The 14,221-nt window shown below is 40.8% G+C and overlaps 1 protein-coding gene across 1 annotated transcript in view; it reads right to left on the bottom strand.

Annotated features, from left to right (window-relative positions):
- The window catches only part of MYO3A (myosin IIIA), a 213,019-nt gene that overhangs the window by 110,763 nt on the left and 88,035 nt on the right, over window positions 1-14,221 (bottom strand). The window contains exons 13-15 of the mRNA XM_059660968.1: window positions 10,025-10,227; window positions 7,953-8,051; window positions 7,751-7,865 (exon numbers count right to left, since the gene is read on the bottom strand). Of these exons, the coding sequence (XP_059516951.1) occupies window positions 7,751-7,865; window positions 7,953-8,051; window positions 10,025-10,227 (417 nt within the window). The remainder of the gene's footprint in view (window positions 1-7,750; window positions 7,866-7,952; window positions 8,052-10,024; window positions 10,228-14,221) is intronic.

The raw sequence follows: 14,221 nt of genomic DNA, 5'->3' as shown, positions 1-14,221 counted from the left end.
TAATACCCTCTAGGTCCATTCATACTGTCACAAATGGTAAGATTTTATTATTTATTAGGGCCAAGTGATATTCCATTGTATATATGTACTACATTTTCTTTATCCACTCATCTAATGATAGACACTTAGGTTGCTTCCATATCTTGCCTATCTCTACTAATAAAAGGGTAATATGCTAACTAGACCGGATCAACCGGACATCTTCCGGACGTCTGACTTCCTTCCGATCAAAGCCATAGTGGTGGGGGCTGAGGCAGAGGCGGTTAGGGGTGATCAAGCCAGCAGGGGAGCAAGCAGTTAGGAGCGAGATCAGGCCAGCGCAAGGGAGCAAGCAGTTAGGGGCAAGATCAGGTCAGCAGGGGAGGGCAGTTGGAGGCGATCAGGCTGGCAGGGAAGTAGTTAGGTGGCGATCAGGCTGGCTGGGGAGTGGTATGGGGCGATCAGGTGGGCAGGCAGAGGCAGAGGCAGTTAGGGGCGATCAGGCAGAGAGGCAAGTGGTTAGGAGCCAGCAGTGTTGGATTGTGAACTGGCAGTCAAACGTCCCCCAAGGGGTCCCAGATTGGAGAGGGTGCAGGCCAGGCTGAGGGACCGCCCCCCCCTCCCCCCTGCATGTATTTCATGCACTGGGCCTCTAGTTGTAAATAATGCTGCAATGAACATAGGAGGCCATACTTTCTTTTGAATTAGTGTTTTTGCACTTCTCTGAATAAATTCCTAGAAGTGGAATCACTGGGTTAGGAGGCAGTTCCATTTTTAATTTTTTGAGAAAGCTCCATACTGTTTTCTACAGTGGCTGCACCAGTCTGCACTCCCACTTGACAGTGTTTGAGGAGGTCTCCATTTTCTCCACATCATCACTAACACTTGTCATTTGTGGATTCATTGATGATCCCCATTCTGACAGGTGTGGGGTGCTATTTCGTTGTGTTTTTAATTTCTATTTCTCTGACAATTAGTGACTTTGAGCCTCTTTTTACATGTCTATTGGCCATCTATATGTCCTCTCTGGAGACGCGATGATTCAGGTGCTTTGCCCATTTTAAAATTTTGTCCTCATTCTTTTTCTTTTAATCCTCACCCAATGCTATGTCTTCATGGATTTTTAGATAGAGGAAGAGAGAAAGAAACAGAGTTGAGAGAGAAACATAGATCGGTAGCCTCTCTCATGCACCCTAACCAGGACTTGACCCTTTACCTTTTGGTGCACAGGAAGATGCTCCAACCAACTGAGCCAACTGGCCAGGGCTTGTCCCCATTCTTTTCACATACTTTCTTCTTACAACTTATTGACCAAAACGTCATGTTTCTGTATTGTTTTAATCATGTAATTAACTACATTTTATTGAAGCTTTGCTTAGTGTATGTTTCTTCTATCAGACGATAAACAGAGACTGTGAGTAGTTCATATCCCTGATTCTAGCACAGGGCTTGGCACACAGCTGGCACTCAGACATGCTTGTCAAACTGTTTTCTTTTGCATCAGTCAAGTGACAGGAAAATTTCCTTCACTTTCAAGACAATTTCTCTCTTATTTACCTTGAAGTCTTTCACTCTATGCTTCTCAGTTTTTGCTCATCTTCCTCAGATTCTTTTTTAAAATTCTAGTTGTCTACCTTTATGGTCGTAGGCTTTGCATCCAGAGTTAGTAGTCAGATTTTATGAGAATAGCAAGACCATACTAAGCCAAGTTCTTTTCTTCCAAAAGCCAATTAACCCCTCTAAGTAGTAGAGTCTTCTAATTGGAAAATGCATGATCCCCTTTCTCTGATGTTGTTTTGGGAACGGAAGCTACACCCCAGCTGGATGGACTGAGTTTGGTACAGCATCCTTCTGGTGACATGTACCATGTCCTTTCTTAAAGCCTCAACCCATACTTGTTGCTTAACTGAAATCCATTCAAGAGAGGAGTGAGAAAGGTGACAACATATAGAACTCAATGTAGGTCGGTGTCACCATGGGCTGTGACATTAGCCCAGGCTTGGGGATGTGGCACTAACCATTCCAGTCATGGGAAAGCCAAGATGCTGATGCTACTATTGAGACAGAACAGAGAAGGCAGGATGGGGAGGAGCAGGCTGGGGCCATTAGTACAGAACCAGATGCTATCAGAGACCATATATCAGGCATATAGGAGTGGGTGGGGTCTGTGATCAGCATTTGCAGCTGTTTAAAGCGATGTTAATACTTCTATATGCTCAGGCTGATTTTTGCAGATACCTAAAGCAATAAAATGACATGAACAGTCTGCAAAGATTAGAATGAAATTAATAGCCCGCGATTTGAGTCATAGATAGCGAGAGTAGACAGTGACTCAGAAATAAACCACTTCTCTGCCCTCCTTTTACTGATATAGTTAGAGCTGAGAGGTTAGTTATTGGTCTAAAGATACACAGCCAGAGACAAGCAGTGCCAAGGACTTTAACTCACAGATATGACTCATTAGTATAGAATTACTTTTATTTTAAATAACTGGCTTTCTTGGTCCTGTCGTTCCATTCAAGTCATCAATGTTGGTTGAATTATAAAACTGTAGAATTATAACTTATTTTATGTGTTTGAATGAAGACAACTAGGCACCAAATGATTATTTTTAAATTATCAAACGAATACATGCACCTCCCACGCTGACCAAAACAATTTTTATAAATGAAGTATTTCACAGAAATTCAACACTTTGTGTCATGCTTTAAAATACTTAAAACATTTTTTTTCAAGAATATTATTTGATCTTAATTAAAGTCATAACTGGTAATCCAGGGAAAATATACCAGATTGTGATTTTAGACTATCACAAAAAAGATAAGCAAAATTAAAGGAGAAAAAAAACCCAACACCCATCCTCATCTTAGATATAAGACATATGACTTTCTACAAAGAAGCAAAAATTCCTGCCATGACGCGGCAAAAATTGCCTCGAAATGAGTTGACTCATAAAACTACTAATAATTTATTTTAAAATTATGGCAGGAAAATGACATAGGAAATCACATTGTTTGAAAAACTTTGGTGTTTTACATTTTGTTATTTTTTGAGACTACCCCATTTTGATTTTGCTGAACAAAAAACGTACAAAGGACACAAACTGTGGGTGCTGTCAACACCAATCAGAGAAACACCATGGTATAAGAACAGAGAAAGAGAGACTTTCTGTAGGAGAATGACCACAACTGTGCTACAGAAAACTGTGAAGGCAGCAAGCTGTGCTCAGAGGATGTGAGAATCAGGCCACTTCACTTGATATTGAAGTTGTCTCTTCCCTAAATGGAATTGAAGCAGCTACAGACAAAGGACAAATCCAAGCAAGCCAGTGGGAAAGCAAAACAAACAAACAAACAACAAAAAACGGGAGTGGATTTCATTCTACTGCCTCCAAACTGTGTCAGTCTGCCCTGTGAAGGCAACCCCTTGCTTTAGGTGGGAGATCACCACATCGCAGGAGAGTCATCTTGAACCAGACTACATCTTCACAAAATATGAGCAGTGACTGTGCTTCAGCTTCAGAAACAGCTGTTATATTTCCCTTTATCATAAGCTGAATGTTCAGATGTTCAATAAACAGAGCATGTTGACATTTGGAATAAACAGTTTTAAATAAATGAAATCTATTTGTCAGTGGATGCTAACTGCAAGGCTGGTTTCATTTAATGCTACTAAACATTGCTCTACCAAACAAGAGAAAGGAGTTGAACCAAATATAAATGAAACACTGCCTCTAATGAGTGGGGCTTAGAAGTAAACAGACCAATTAAAAATGATTCATTGCTTCTAAGATAGCAACCTTTAGGGGAGGGAATTGGTAAGAAGGTCAGCTCTTCTGATGACAAAAGCAGGGAAAAAAGTACAGTGAGGCCCAGAGCCTGGTAAGAGCATGAGCTGCTTGCTTGGTGTACAGGATGCTTCAGTTTGGAAGGTGTGCTGAGTTCCAATCACCCTCTCCTGTTCTCTCCTCACTATGCAAACAAGAGTCAGACTACAGTCTAAAGGAGCATCTACCACTAGCAACATTCATCTTAAGACCAAGGACTGGAGAAAAGGTGAATGCTGTTGGGTGGTTTTATTTATTTATTTTTTCACTTTACCCCTAAACTGGATCCTCCTAGTGCTTACATCAATGGCCTCCGCAGGTGTAAGGTGTGGGTGAGGACAGGGCTAGGTAGAGCCTCGTTGGGAAAGGGATGCAGCAGAAGGGGAGGAGCCAGATTTGAATTTGAATTTTGTCCAGGGGAAGTGAAGATGCACCTGGAAGAGGCCACACCCAGGAAAGGACTGGTGTCCACACAAAGTTAGGAATAAACCAATTAATGTAACGTGCCAGGCTGTGGAGCAGCAAATGTTCTATTTTTACTCCTCATGCAGCTAACCTACGGTTAATGTCATGCTGAAACACTTAGGGGAGGACAAGGTCTTGGTTCTTTGAACCGGAATGAGAGCAAAAGATCCAGATAGTCATTGACGATGATTGGGACATCAGAAAAGAATATAAGAATTAGACTATGTCTGGAACAGTTTGGCATGTGTGGAATCTTCTGGCGTGTCTCCCATAACTGTCTGAAATCTCTGGGTGATGATCACATGTCACCTGGAATTTGGCTGAAACTCATGCCTTTTGAGTCAATGACTTACTCTCCCAGAGCTGAACCAATTACAGCCACATTTAATTCTTATATTTCATTTGGAAATGTATTAGGGTTATCTCTGTTTCCCAATGATACAGTTCAGACCTCCTTCCCAAAAGGTAGTTAGGTAAGGTTAATAGCACAGTTTTCATCCTAACATGATGTCCACCACCTCATGGCATATGCACACCACTCTACTCTTTACATGAGAGATCCACAATGAGTTCTACAAGCTTAGTAATCTCCCAATTGTCCAACTCCTAGTCAGTCCCCATCATTTTCCTCCCAACTCTCCAGCAAAGGCTACTACTGGTCAAGCAAATTCTTCTGTCCTCATACATCTATCCATTCATCCTTGTTGCTGATTCTTCTTCTCCTCCTTCCTTCCTTCCCTCCCTCCCTCCCTCCCCCCCTCCCTCCCTCCTCCCTCCCTCCCTCCCTTCCTCCTCCTCCTCCTCCTCCTCCTCCTCCTCCTCCTCCTCCTCCTCCTCCTCCTCCTCCTCCTCCTCCTCCTCCTCCTTCTTCTTCTTCTTCTTCTTCTTCTTCTTCTTCTTCTTCTTCTTCTTCTTCTTCTTCTTCTTCTTCTCTTCTTCTTTTTTGTAAAGATGGAATAAAGGAATGAAATTCACATACTGGCCATTTTAAAAACCAGGCTTCTCTTTGCTAGGAATTTTTTTTTACAGTAACATATTACAGCTAAGAGCAGAGTGTGCAAGATTCCCCACAACCTTCAGAAATCTATGAAACAATGGATTCTTTGTTCCACTTGACAGCCTAAAAGCTACTTAATGCAGCAATAGAGAGAAAGGTCCAATCATCTTTATTCTGCCTAGAGAGCACAGAACCAATGAGTTTCCTGATTTGAGTTGCAGTTAACTAGTTTTAGAGTGACAGACTGAGTCATAAGCTGAAAGTTCAAGATCGGGTCCATAAATCTATACAGAGAATGCATCATTCAGGGATTAGACTGGTCAAGTTGGAGCCTTAACTTCTAAACCAGAAAAGTTACCTTACTTTTCAGCTCAAGACTTCCTGTGAGTAGATTATTTGACTAAGAATGTATTCAACCTTGGCTTGTCATTGAGTCTACATATTGCTTCCCACTTGTCTATATAATTCACAGTGTGCTGGCAAAAACTGAGAACTCTTTGGAGAAGTCATGGCAATAATTCCTCTCTGGTCTCAAGAGGAGTTATTTCTCTTTAGGTCCCCTCAACTTCTCACTCCCATCTCTACACAACCAATCAATTCATCTAGAAATAGTAGCAATGTTTATTCATAACTCTAAGAGGGACTCTAAGTTGTGGGCTATAAAGCAGCCAGGCAGGGAGTCTCCCCATCAAATCTGAATTCCTCTTGGCTATGGAGGATGAACACACTAGAAAAATCAACTCTAATAGGTGAAATGTTTCCTGATGGACAAAGATTATCCTGACTTACCTAAACACCCCTTGCATGCAGGGCCCTCATTTCTAGTCAAGAAGATATACAAATGATCAATCAGTACAAGAAAAGAAGTTCAGTATCATAAGCCATTAGGGAAATGCAAATGCAAGCCACTCCATACCCACCAGGATGGCTATGATAAAAAAGACATACTAAGTGTTGGGGAGGAGATGGAGAAATTGGAACCTTCATACACTGCTGGTTGAAATGTAAGACTGCACAGCTGCTTTGGAAAAGTCTGGCAGTTCCTCAAAAGATTAAACATAGTGTTACTTTATGACTCAGTAGTCCCACTCATAGTTATATACCAAAGAGAAATAAATTAAAAACTTATGTCTACATAAAAAATATACACCAATGTTCACAGCACTATTCATAATGGCCCCCAAAGAGAAGCAACCTAAATGTCCCTGAACTGATGAATGGAGAAATAACACAAGGTATAGCCATAAAATGAAATATTATCCGATCTAATAATAGACAAACATGGTAATTGACTGTACCTTCACTATACCTCCCATTGGTGAATCAGCATGATATGCAAATTAACCGCCAACAAAGATGGAGGCTAATTTGCATACTGCAGGCAGGGCGGGACAGTGCCATCCCGCCTGCCCTGCCGCCATCCGGGCCTGCTATCTGCGACCCGGGGTGGCGGGCATCTGTGTGTGACCTGACCCGGGGTGGCCGGGTGGTGCAGCAGCGATCAGCCGGCCCACCCAGGAGTCCCATGTGCGACCCGACCCGGGGCGGTGCTCCAACCCCCAGATTGGCCCTGCCGTGTGCGTGACCCAGGGTGGCGCCCCAACCCCTGGATCGGCCCTGCCTTGTGAACGACCTGGGGAGGCAGGACAGGCACTGAGGGATTGGGCCTTCCATCTGCCACCCGGGGAGTGGCCTAAGCCAGCAGGTGGTTATCTCCTGAGGGCACTGTGAGAGGGCACAAGTGGAGCTGAGGGACACCCCTCCACCCCCCTTCCCCCGCCAGTGCACAAATTTTTGTGCACCGGGACTCTAGTTCAACAATAAAAATAAGTAAAGTAATGATACATGCTACAAAATGAATGAAGCTTGGAAGTGTTATAGCAAATGAGAGAAACCAGTCTCAAAGGATGACATATGGCATCACTCTATGTAAAATGTCCAGAAGAAAGAGATTGATAGTGATGGAAGGCAAAGGTTAGATGGGAATGCAGAGGCACTGCTCATTGCATGTTTTTTTTGGGGTGAAAATATTCTAAAAATGATGATGGTGATGGATGCAGACACCTGTGAATATACTACAAGCATTAAAATGTACTTTAATATGGCTGACTTGTATGGCATATGAATTATGTTAATAAAGTTGTTTCAAAAAGACTGCACTAAAAAGAGCATGTAATATAATCACATTTATGCATTTATATAAAATTTAATATATGCAGGAGATGCAAATATACGTAAAATAAAAGATTAAGAATAAAACCAAACTCAATGATATCTTAAGGCCATTGTTTCCTTATCCATAAAGTAAATATCATAATTCTAGTCATTTCATAAGGTTATTTGAGTAACTAAAAGGATGACCCATGTAAAACCACTTAGCACGTTGCTTGCCATGCATTAATCACTCCATAAATGCTAACTCTTGCAATTAGTGATGATAAAAAGATATTTCCTAATGGGGTTCAAATGTCGTTCATACTCACCTCCATTGTAAAACCTATGACTTTGAAACATTGCTCAATTAATTCATATTGAGATTTATAGAAACTATTATTCATCATGTCCTGTACTGTTCTGAGGTGGTCATTTTGTAGGTATCTGAAAATATATGAAAGGATGGGTAAAATCTAATATTAACTGGAAAGGGAAAGTGTTATTTATGAAACATACAAGCTGCTGAATTACCTGGGAGGCTTGTTTTCAGGCAATTTGTAATGGGCTAGTTTCTTCTTTTCAGCTAAACCAGCATAGATGTAGTAAAAAACATGGAAGTTTTTTTCTCCACTGAAAAAATAAGACATTTTCAATAAGGTGGTTAGTAAGAATAGTTCTTTAGGGCAGCTAGAAAAAACTGAATTCATAGCATGCTTAATATATAATCCTAATTGTGCAATTTCCTAGCATTTATCCTACGATATTTTAGTAAGCATTCATGACAAAAATTAATTTTATGGTTACAAACCCAGGGCATCATTGCATAGCTCCAGAGTTTACTGGATGTGATGATGCTTCACAGAGCCCACTGTGACTGGTGCCCTCTGACATTGTGCAACGTGGTGGCACCATCTAAATCTCAAAACTTTGCCTCTTAGGTAGACTTTACCCACATGTTTGAAGGAGAGAGTCTTACACAGTTATGAGAGCAGTACAAATTGTTACAAGAACCAGTAAACCTTCACATCTGCATAAGACCCCGAGGTGCCTCTGGGTTTAGATAGCAAAGGACACCCATGCACGTCCATTAAGTTCTGGGCACAGGGCACACATCAATAATAGCAGCAGCTATTTACTGAACATCTTCAATGTTCATGTCTGTGCTAGATGTTATTGTAATCTTCTGGCTTATACTGATGGGTTCTTACTATGTCTTATTCACTGTGCAAATACCTGACAGGCATTATCTTAATGGACAGGTAGGACCAATGCTATTTCCATTTTGAAGATGAAAAATTGAAGTGCAGAGAGGTTAAATATTTCAAATGATACACACAGTAAGTTCCAGAACCAAGATCCTAGAAGATTCTTTAAAATTTAATTATCTTATCCAGAGAGGACCAACATGCCATAGAGCCACAATTAAAAACCATATTTGTCTAATATTCTTTCCTTCCATATTTTGAATTGAGGACCAAAGGCTAATTTTCCATACTGAGGACTGAGCTCAGGAGCTGGAGTCCAGGCCACTTATATTCACAGTTTACTCACCTTTGAAGGCATTTATATCTATACTAATAAAAGGGTAATATGCTAATTAGGCTGGGAGACCTTCTAGGGGACCTTCCGGACGTTCTTCTGGACAAAGCCATGGTGGTGGGGCCCAGGTAGAGGCGGTTAGGGGCCAAAAGGGGAGGGCAGTTGTGGGTGATCAGGCCAGCGGTGGGGGGGGGACAGTTGGGGGTGAGCAGGCCAGCAGAGGGGGCCCGTTGGGGGTGAGCAGGCTGTCAGTGGGGGTCAGTTGGGGTGATCAGGCTGGCAGGGGGGCAGCTGGGGGTGAGCAGGCTGGCAGGGGGGCAGTTGGGGTGAGCAGGCTGGCAGGGGGGACAGTTGGGGATGATCAGGCTGGTGGGGGGGGCAGATGGGGGCAAGCAGGCCGGTGATGGGAGCAGTTGGGGGCGAGCAGGCCAGCAGGCAGAATGGTTAGGGGCAATCAGGCGGGCAGGCAGGTGAGCAGTTAGGAGCCAGCTAGGCAGTCGGACATCCCTTGAGGGGTCCCAGATTGGAGAGGTCGCAGGCCGTGGGACACCCTCTCCCCACTGCCCCACTGTGCACAAATTTCATGCACCGGGCCACTAGTTAAATAATAATGTGCTAATACATAATAAGAGCTTGTGTTCCCATGAAGTTAACATATGACAATTTACTACAATCTAGATATGTTTAGCGTAAAACCAACAAAAAATGGAAGACTCTAACTTGCCACACTTTAAAAATCTATATAAATGGACAGAGTGGACATCTGATGTTGTGACTACAGTTTCCTCTTAAAAATAACCAACGAATGTTTTAGAATCATTAGGCCAGAACAGAAATTTCGTTACTCAGCTACAAACTGCCAAAAGGAACGCACATGCCACTTATGACTTGTACACCATTGAAGGCACAGTTTTAGATCACAGGTCCACATTTGTCACTAATGAAACATGTGTTGCTTATGACATGCCTGCCACCTACAACACGTGTGCTGCTTGGGGCACATGCGTTGCTTGAACTGGTGTGTCTTTTGTGACACGGATCTTTGCCTGTCTCCCAGAACTCACAGGGCTTGGTGGACAACTCGGGATTTCTCCAGAAGGTACTCATAAATCTCTGCTCCCACCACAGCTCCAGAAGAGGTGAATTTCATTTCTAAATATTTTCCAAATCGGCTAGAATTGTCATTGATAATGGTGCACGCATTGCCAAAGGCTTCCACCAAATTGTTCACTTGTAAAATCTTCTCCTGAAGGGTTATGTTATTAGCCTACGGAAAATGTCAAGATATATTTTAAATGTATAAAATTAATTTTGTATATAATTTTCTTCTTTGATAAGCACTTTTTGCAGATATAAATGTATCTGAGAAAATTCTTTGTGTACTGTCAGACATTACGGTCTGCCTATTTCTCCCCTCCCATATGTGTATTCACCCACTTGCTTCCTTAGAGGGGCTAAGAGACCTTCTGTACTTTTTTCTATTCAAACATAGGTCCACTCTGTACCTAACTTACCAACATAATTTATGCATTCTGAGGTATACTTCTTACTTAGTTATTCTCCTCTACCTGCCCAAGCCCCCATCCAAATGTTCCCCAAAGCCTGAAACATTATCTTGCTTCCATGGAAGCTGCTAAATCTTTAAATAAGGGAATTAAGATAATTTGCAAATTTGAAAGTAGAGGAAAGGGAGCAATTGTGAAAACCGAGGACATCTTAGAAGTGTAGTTGCAGGGAGTGGAAGTCAGTGGAGGCCCACCTGCCTGTCCCTGTATTTGTCCCTACCCCACCTCACCTTCTCTCTTCTCTTATCTTTTTTCTTTATCACTTTACTTGAAATATCATCAAGTAGAAATTTATTTGGATTAAAAGCCAACCTCTGTTAGAAAAGCATCCTCTACTCTGTGTTTCAGTCATTCATATCTTGGTAGAAATTTGGATCAAGTAGATGGTGTGCAGTGTAATACCTTGTTGAGCTTGGCTGTGTTAAAGGTATGGAAATTTTATATTTTAGGGAGAGGAGCAGTAGGTATTTCTGGGACATAGCCTACAGGGGAATGTAGGAAGGTTGGAGGGGGCATTCACAGTGAGATTTTAAGAGCATATTAGGACTTTGGGTATTTTCTAAAAGAGGCAATAAATGTTGAGAGAAGAGAGTAACAAGAATTGAAACAAATGTGGCTCGATTGAAACAAACAGGGCTGGCCTTGCATCCATGAAAAAGGTGAGGAAATATCTTCATCCACCTCTAGTAAATATCAGTGCTCTGATAAGTAAGGTTTTGCATATTACAAATAAATATTCAATCCACCAAATACCCAATATTTGTATGTGATCAAGCTTTATCAAGGAAATAAGTAAAAGACATGATCAAGTCTGATAAGGTTAGGGTTCTGAGGTGTGTGTGTGTGAGAGAGACCATCCCCAATTAATATTAAATAATATGTTCAGATCTGGAACAAGGTAAAGAGATTAGATGAACAAGTTTGCTTCTATCTACCAAACAACATTCCATTATTGATAAGGACCTCTATCTACCCCACAAATGAAGAATGGGGCCCTGGCCGGTTTGGCTCAGAGGATAGAGGGTAGGCATACAGACTAAAGGGTCCCAGGTTTGATTCTGGTCAAGGGCACATACCTCTGTTGCAGGCTCCTCCCCAGCTGAGGCCCTGGTCAGGGGTTATGCAGGAGGCAACCAATCGATGTGTTTTTCTCACATCGATGTTTCTCTCTGTCTTTCCCTCTCTCTTCCACTCTCCCTAAAAATCAATGGAAAAATATTCTCAGGTGAGGATTAACAAGAAAGAATAGGAAAGGCCCTTTTATTACAAATACTTGAATAAATTAATTCAGCTGTTCAATTCTTCTATGCCAGGATAATATGCTGTGTTTCACCACCCTTCTCCCTCAAAAATTACATCTAATTTCACTGTACTTAAAACCTTTAGAATGATAGTTCTCCTAGTTGTAAAGAGAGAGAAAGTGGTGGGCTAGGGCCATGGTCGGCAAACTGCGGCTCGCAAGCCACATGCGGCTCTTTGGCCCCTTGAGTGTGGCTCTTCCTAAGCCTTAGGAGTACCCTAATTAAGTTAATATCAATGTACCTACTTATATAGTTTAAGTTTAAAAAATTTGGCTCTCAAAAGAAATTTCAGTCGTTGTACTGTTGATATTTGGCTCTGTTGACTAATGAGTTTGCCGACCACTGGGCTAGGGGGATAGGGAAGGGGTTGAGATGATAGCCCTGACATAGCACTATCTGCCTGGTCTCTTCTGGCTCTTCCAGTCTTTCAGGGTTACAAGTCTGGCTAGTAGAGGTAATAGCAATCCATTGGGCAAAGTATATTTCTGTTCCATACCAATACATATGATTGAAAATATTAAAACAAGTTTGATTTTTTTTAATCCTCACCTAAGGATATGTTTTCCATTGCTTTTCAGAGAGAGTGGAATTGAGGGAAGAGGAAGGGGAGAGAGAGAGAGAGAGAGAGAGAGAGAGAGAGAGAGAGAGAGAGAGAGAGGCGCATCGAGGTGAAAGATACACATCGACTTGGGGTGGGGAGTGAACCCAAAACTGAGGCATGTGTTCTTGACTGAGAATCGAACCTGTGACCTTTAGGAACCCCATCAGGGCTTATTTTTAATAGGAACATGGAATTTTTTCAACTCATTATGTTGAAAAGGAACTATACTCAATTAAGCAGTTGTTTTGACCTTTTAACAGAGAGGTTAGAGGTTAGGTCTGGTCTTATATATGAGTACACAGTACTTTATTACACAAAATTCTATAATCACAGTGATCACAAAATTTTTAATGTGACTCTAATTTTAACTATGTAGATCATAATAAAATTTTCATACTGATAGGTTGTGCACAATGATTTTTAAACTATTAAGACTAATAAGAACACATAATTCTTGGCCTATCTCATTTCAAGGGCTGTACCTAAAAAAATCAAACCAAGTCTCTATCATCAACTTTCCTTTTTAAAAATTAAGATAATTTACATAAACTAACATTCACCCTTTATGGTGTAAAGTTCTGAAATTTTTTTTACATATTTAATCATATAACCCCCATTAAAATCCACACATAAAACAATTCCACCCCCCCCCCCCCCCCGCCCAATTGCATCATTGCCCTTTGTAGTCAATACCTCTCACCATCCCTGGCCTGTGATAATCACTGCTCTGTTTCTGTCTCTATAATTTTAAATATGCAAGAACGGCATATAAATTGAGTCATTCAATATGTACTCTTCTGAACCTGGCTTCTTTGAATTAGCATAATGCACTTGAAATTTATCCAAATCTCATCTAATAAGATTCATACATTGCTTGTAACAGTGTTTTTTATTTTTGCTTTTTTCATTGATTTTAGAAAGAGAGAGGAAGGGGGGGGAGAGAGAGAGAGAGAGAGAGACTTGTTCCATTTATTTATAAGTTCATTGGCTGATTCTTGTATGTGCCCTAACCAGGAATCAAACCTGCAACCTTGGAATATAGGGACAATGCTCTAACCAACTGAGTTTCCTGGCTGGCCAGGTATGTAACAATATTCTTTCATTCGTTTTTTTAATTATTTGATTTCTTATTATTGAGTCTTAAGAGTTTTTAAACATATATCTTAAGGATACAGTCTTTTATTAGATATGTGACATGCAAATAGTTTCCTTGAGTCTGTAGCTTGTGGTTTCACTTTCATAACAATGTCATTCAGAGAACAGAAATTCTTAGTTTTGGCAAAATCCAATTTTTTCCTTTATGGGTTATGCTTTTTATTACATCTAACAACTATTGCAGCTTCACAGTAAGTCTCAAAATCAGGTAATATTAACTCCCAATTTTGTTCTTTTTGGAAATTATTTGCTTATTATAGATCATCTGCCTTTCCATATAAATTTTTGTTTCAGCTTGTCAATCTCTACCAAAAAACATCCTGTTGGGACTTTTATTATAATTGATTTGAATATACAGATCAATTTGTGGAAAATTGACATGTCAATAACATGGAGACTTTTTATCCATGAACATGGTAATTCTCTCCACTTATTTAGGTCTTTTTTATTTCTTTTACCAACTTTTCTACTTTTCAGAATACAACTCTTGCATATGTTTTATAGGGGTTAGACTGAAATAGTTCATGTGTTTTGGTGCAATTGCAAATTTAAAATGTCAATTTGTAATTGATAATTGCTGGTATGTATGTATGATATATAAATACAATTGGTTTTTGTAATATTGACTCCTCTTTAACG

Source organism: Myotis daubentonii, chromosome 1, assembly GCF_963259705.1.
Source record: "Myotis daubentonii chromosome 1, mMyoDau2.1, whole genome shotgun sequence".
In the NCBI taxonomy this organism is placed as follows: domain Eukaryota; kingdom Metazoa; phylum Chordata; class Mammalia; order Chiroptera; family Vespertilionidae; genus Myotis; species Myotis daubentonii.
Note: the sequence above shows the minus strand (reverse complement) of the source record. Positions and strands in the feature narration are given on the sequence as shown.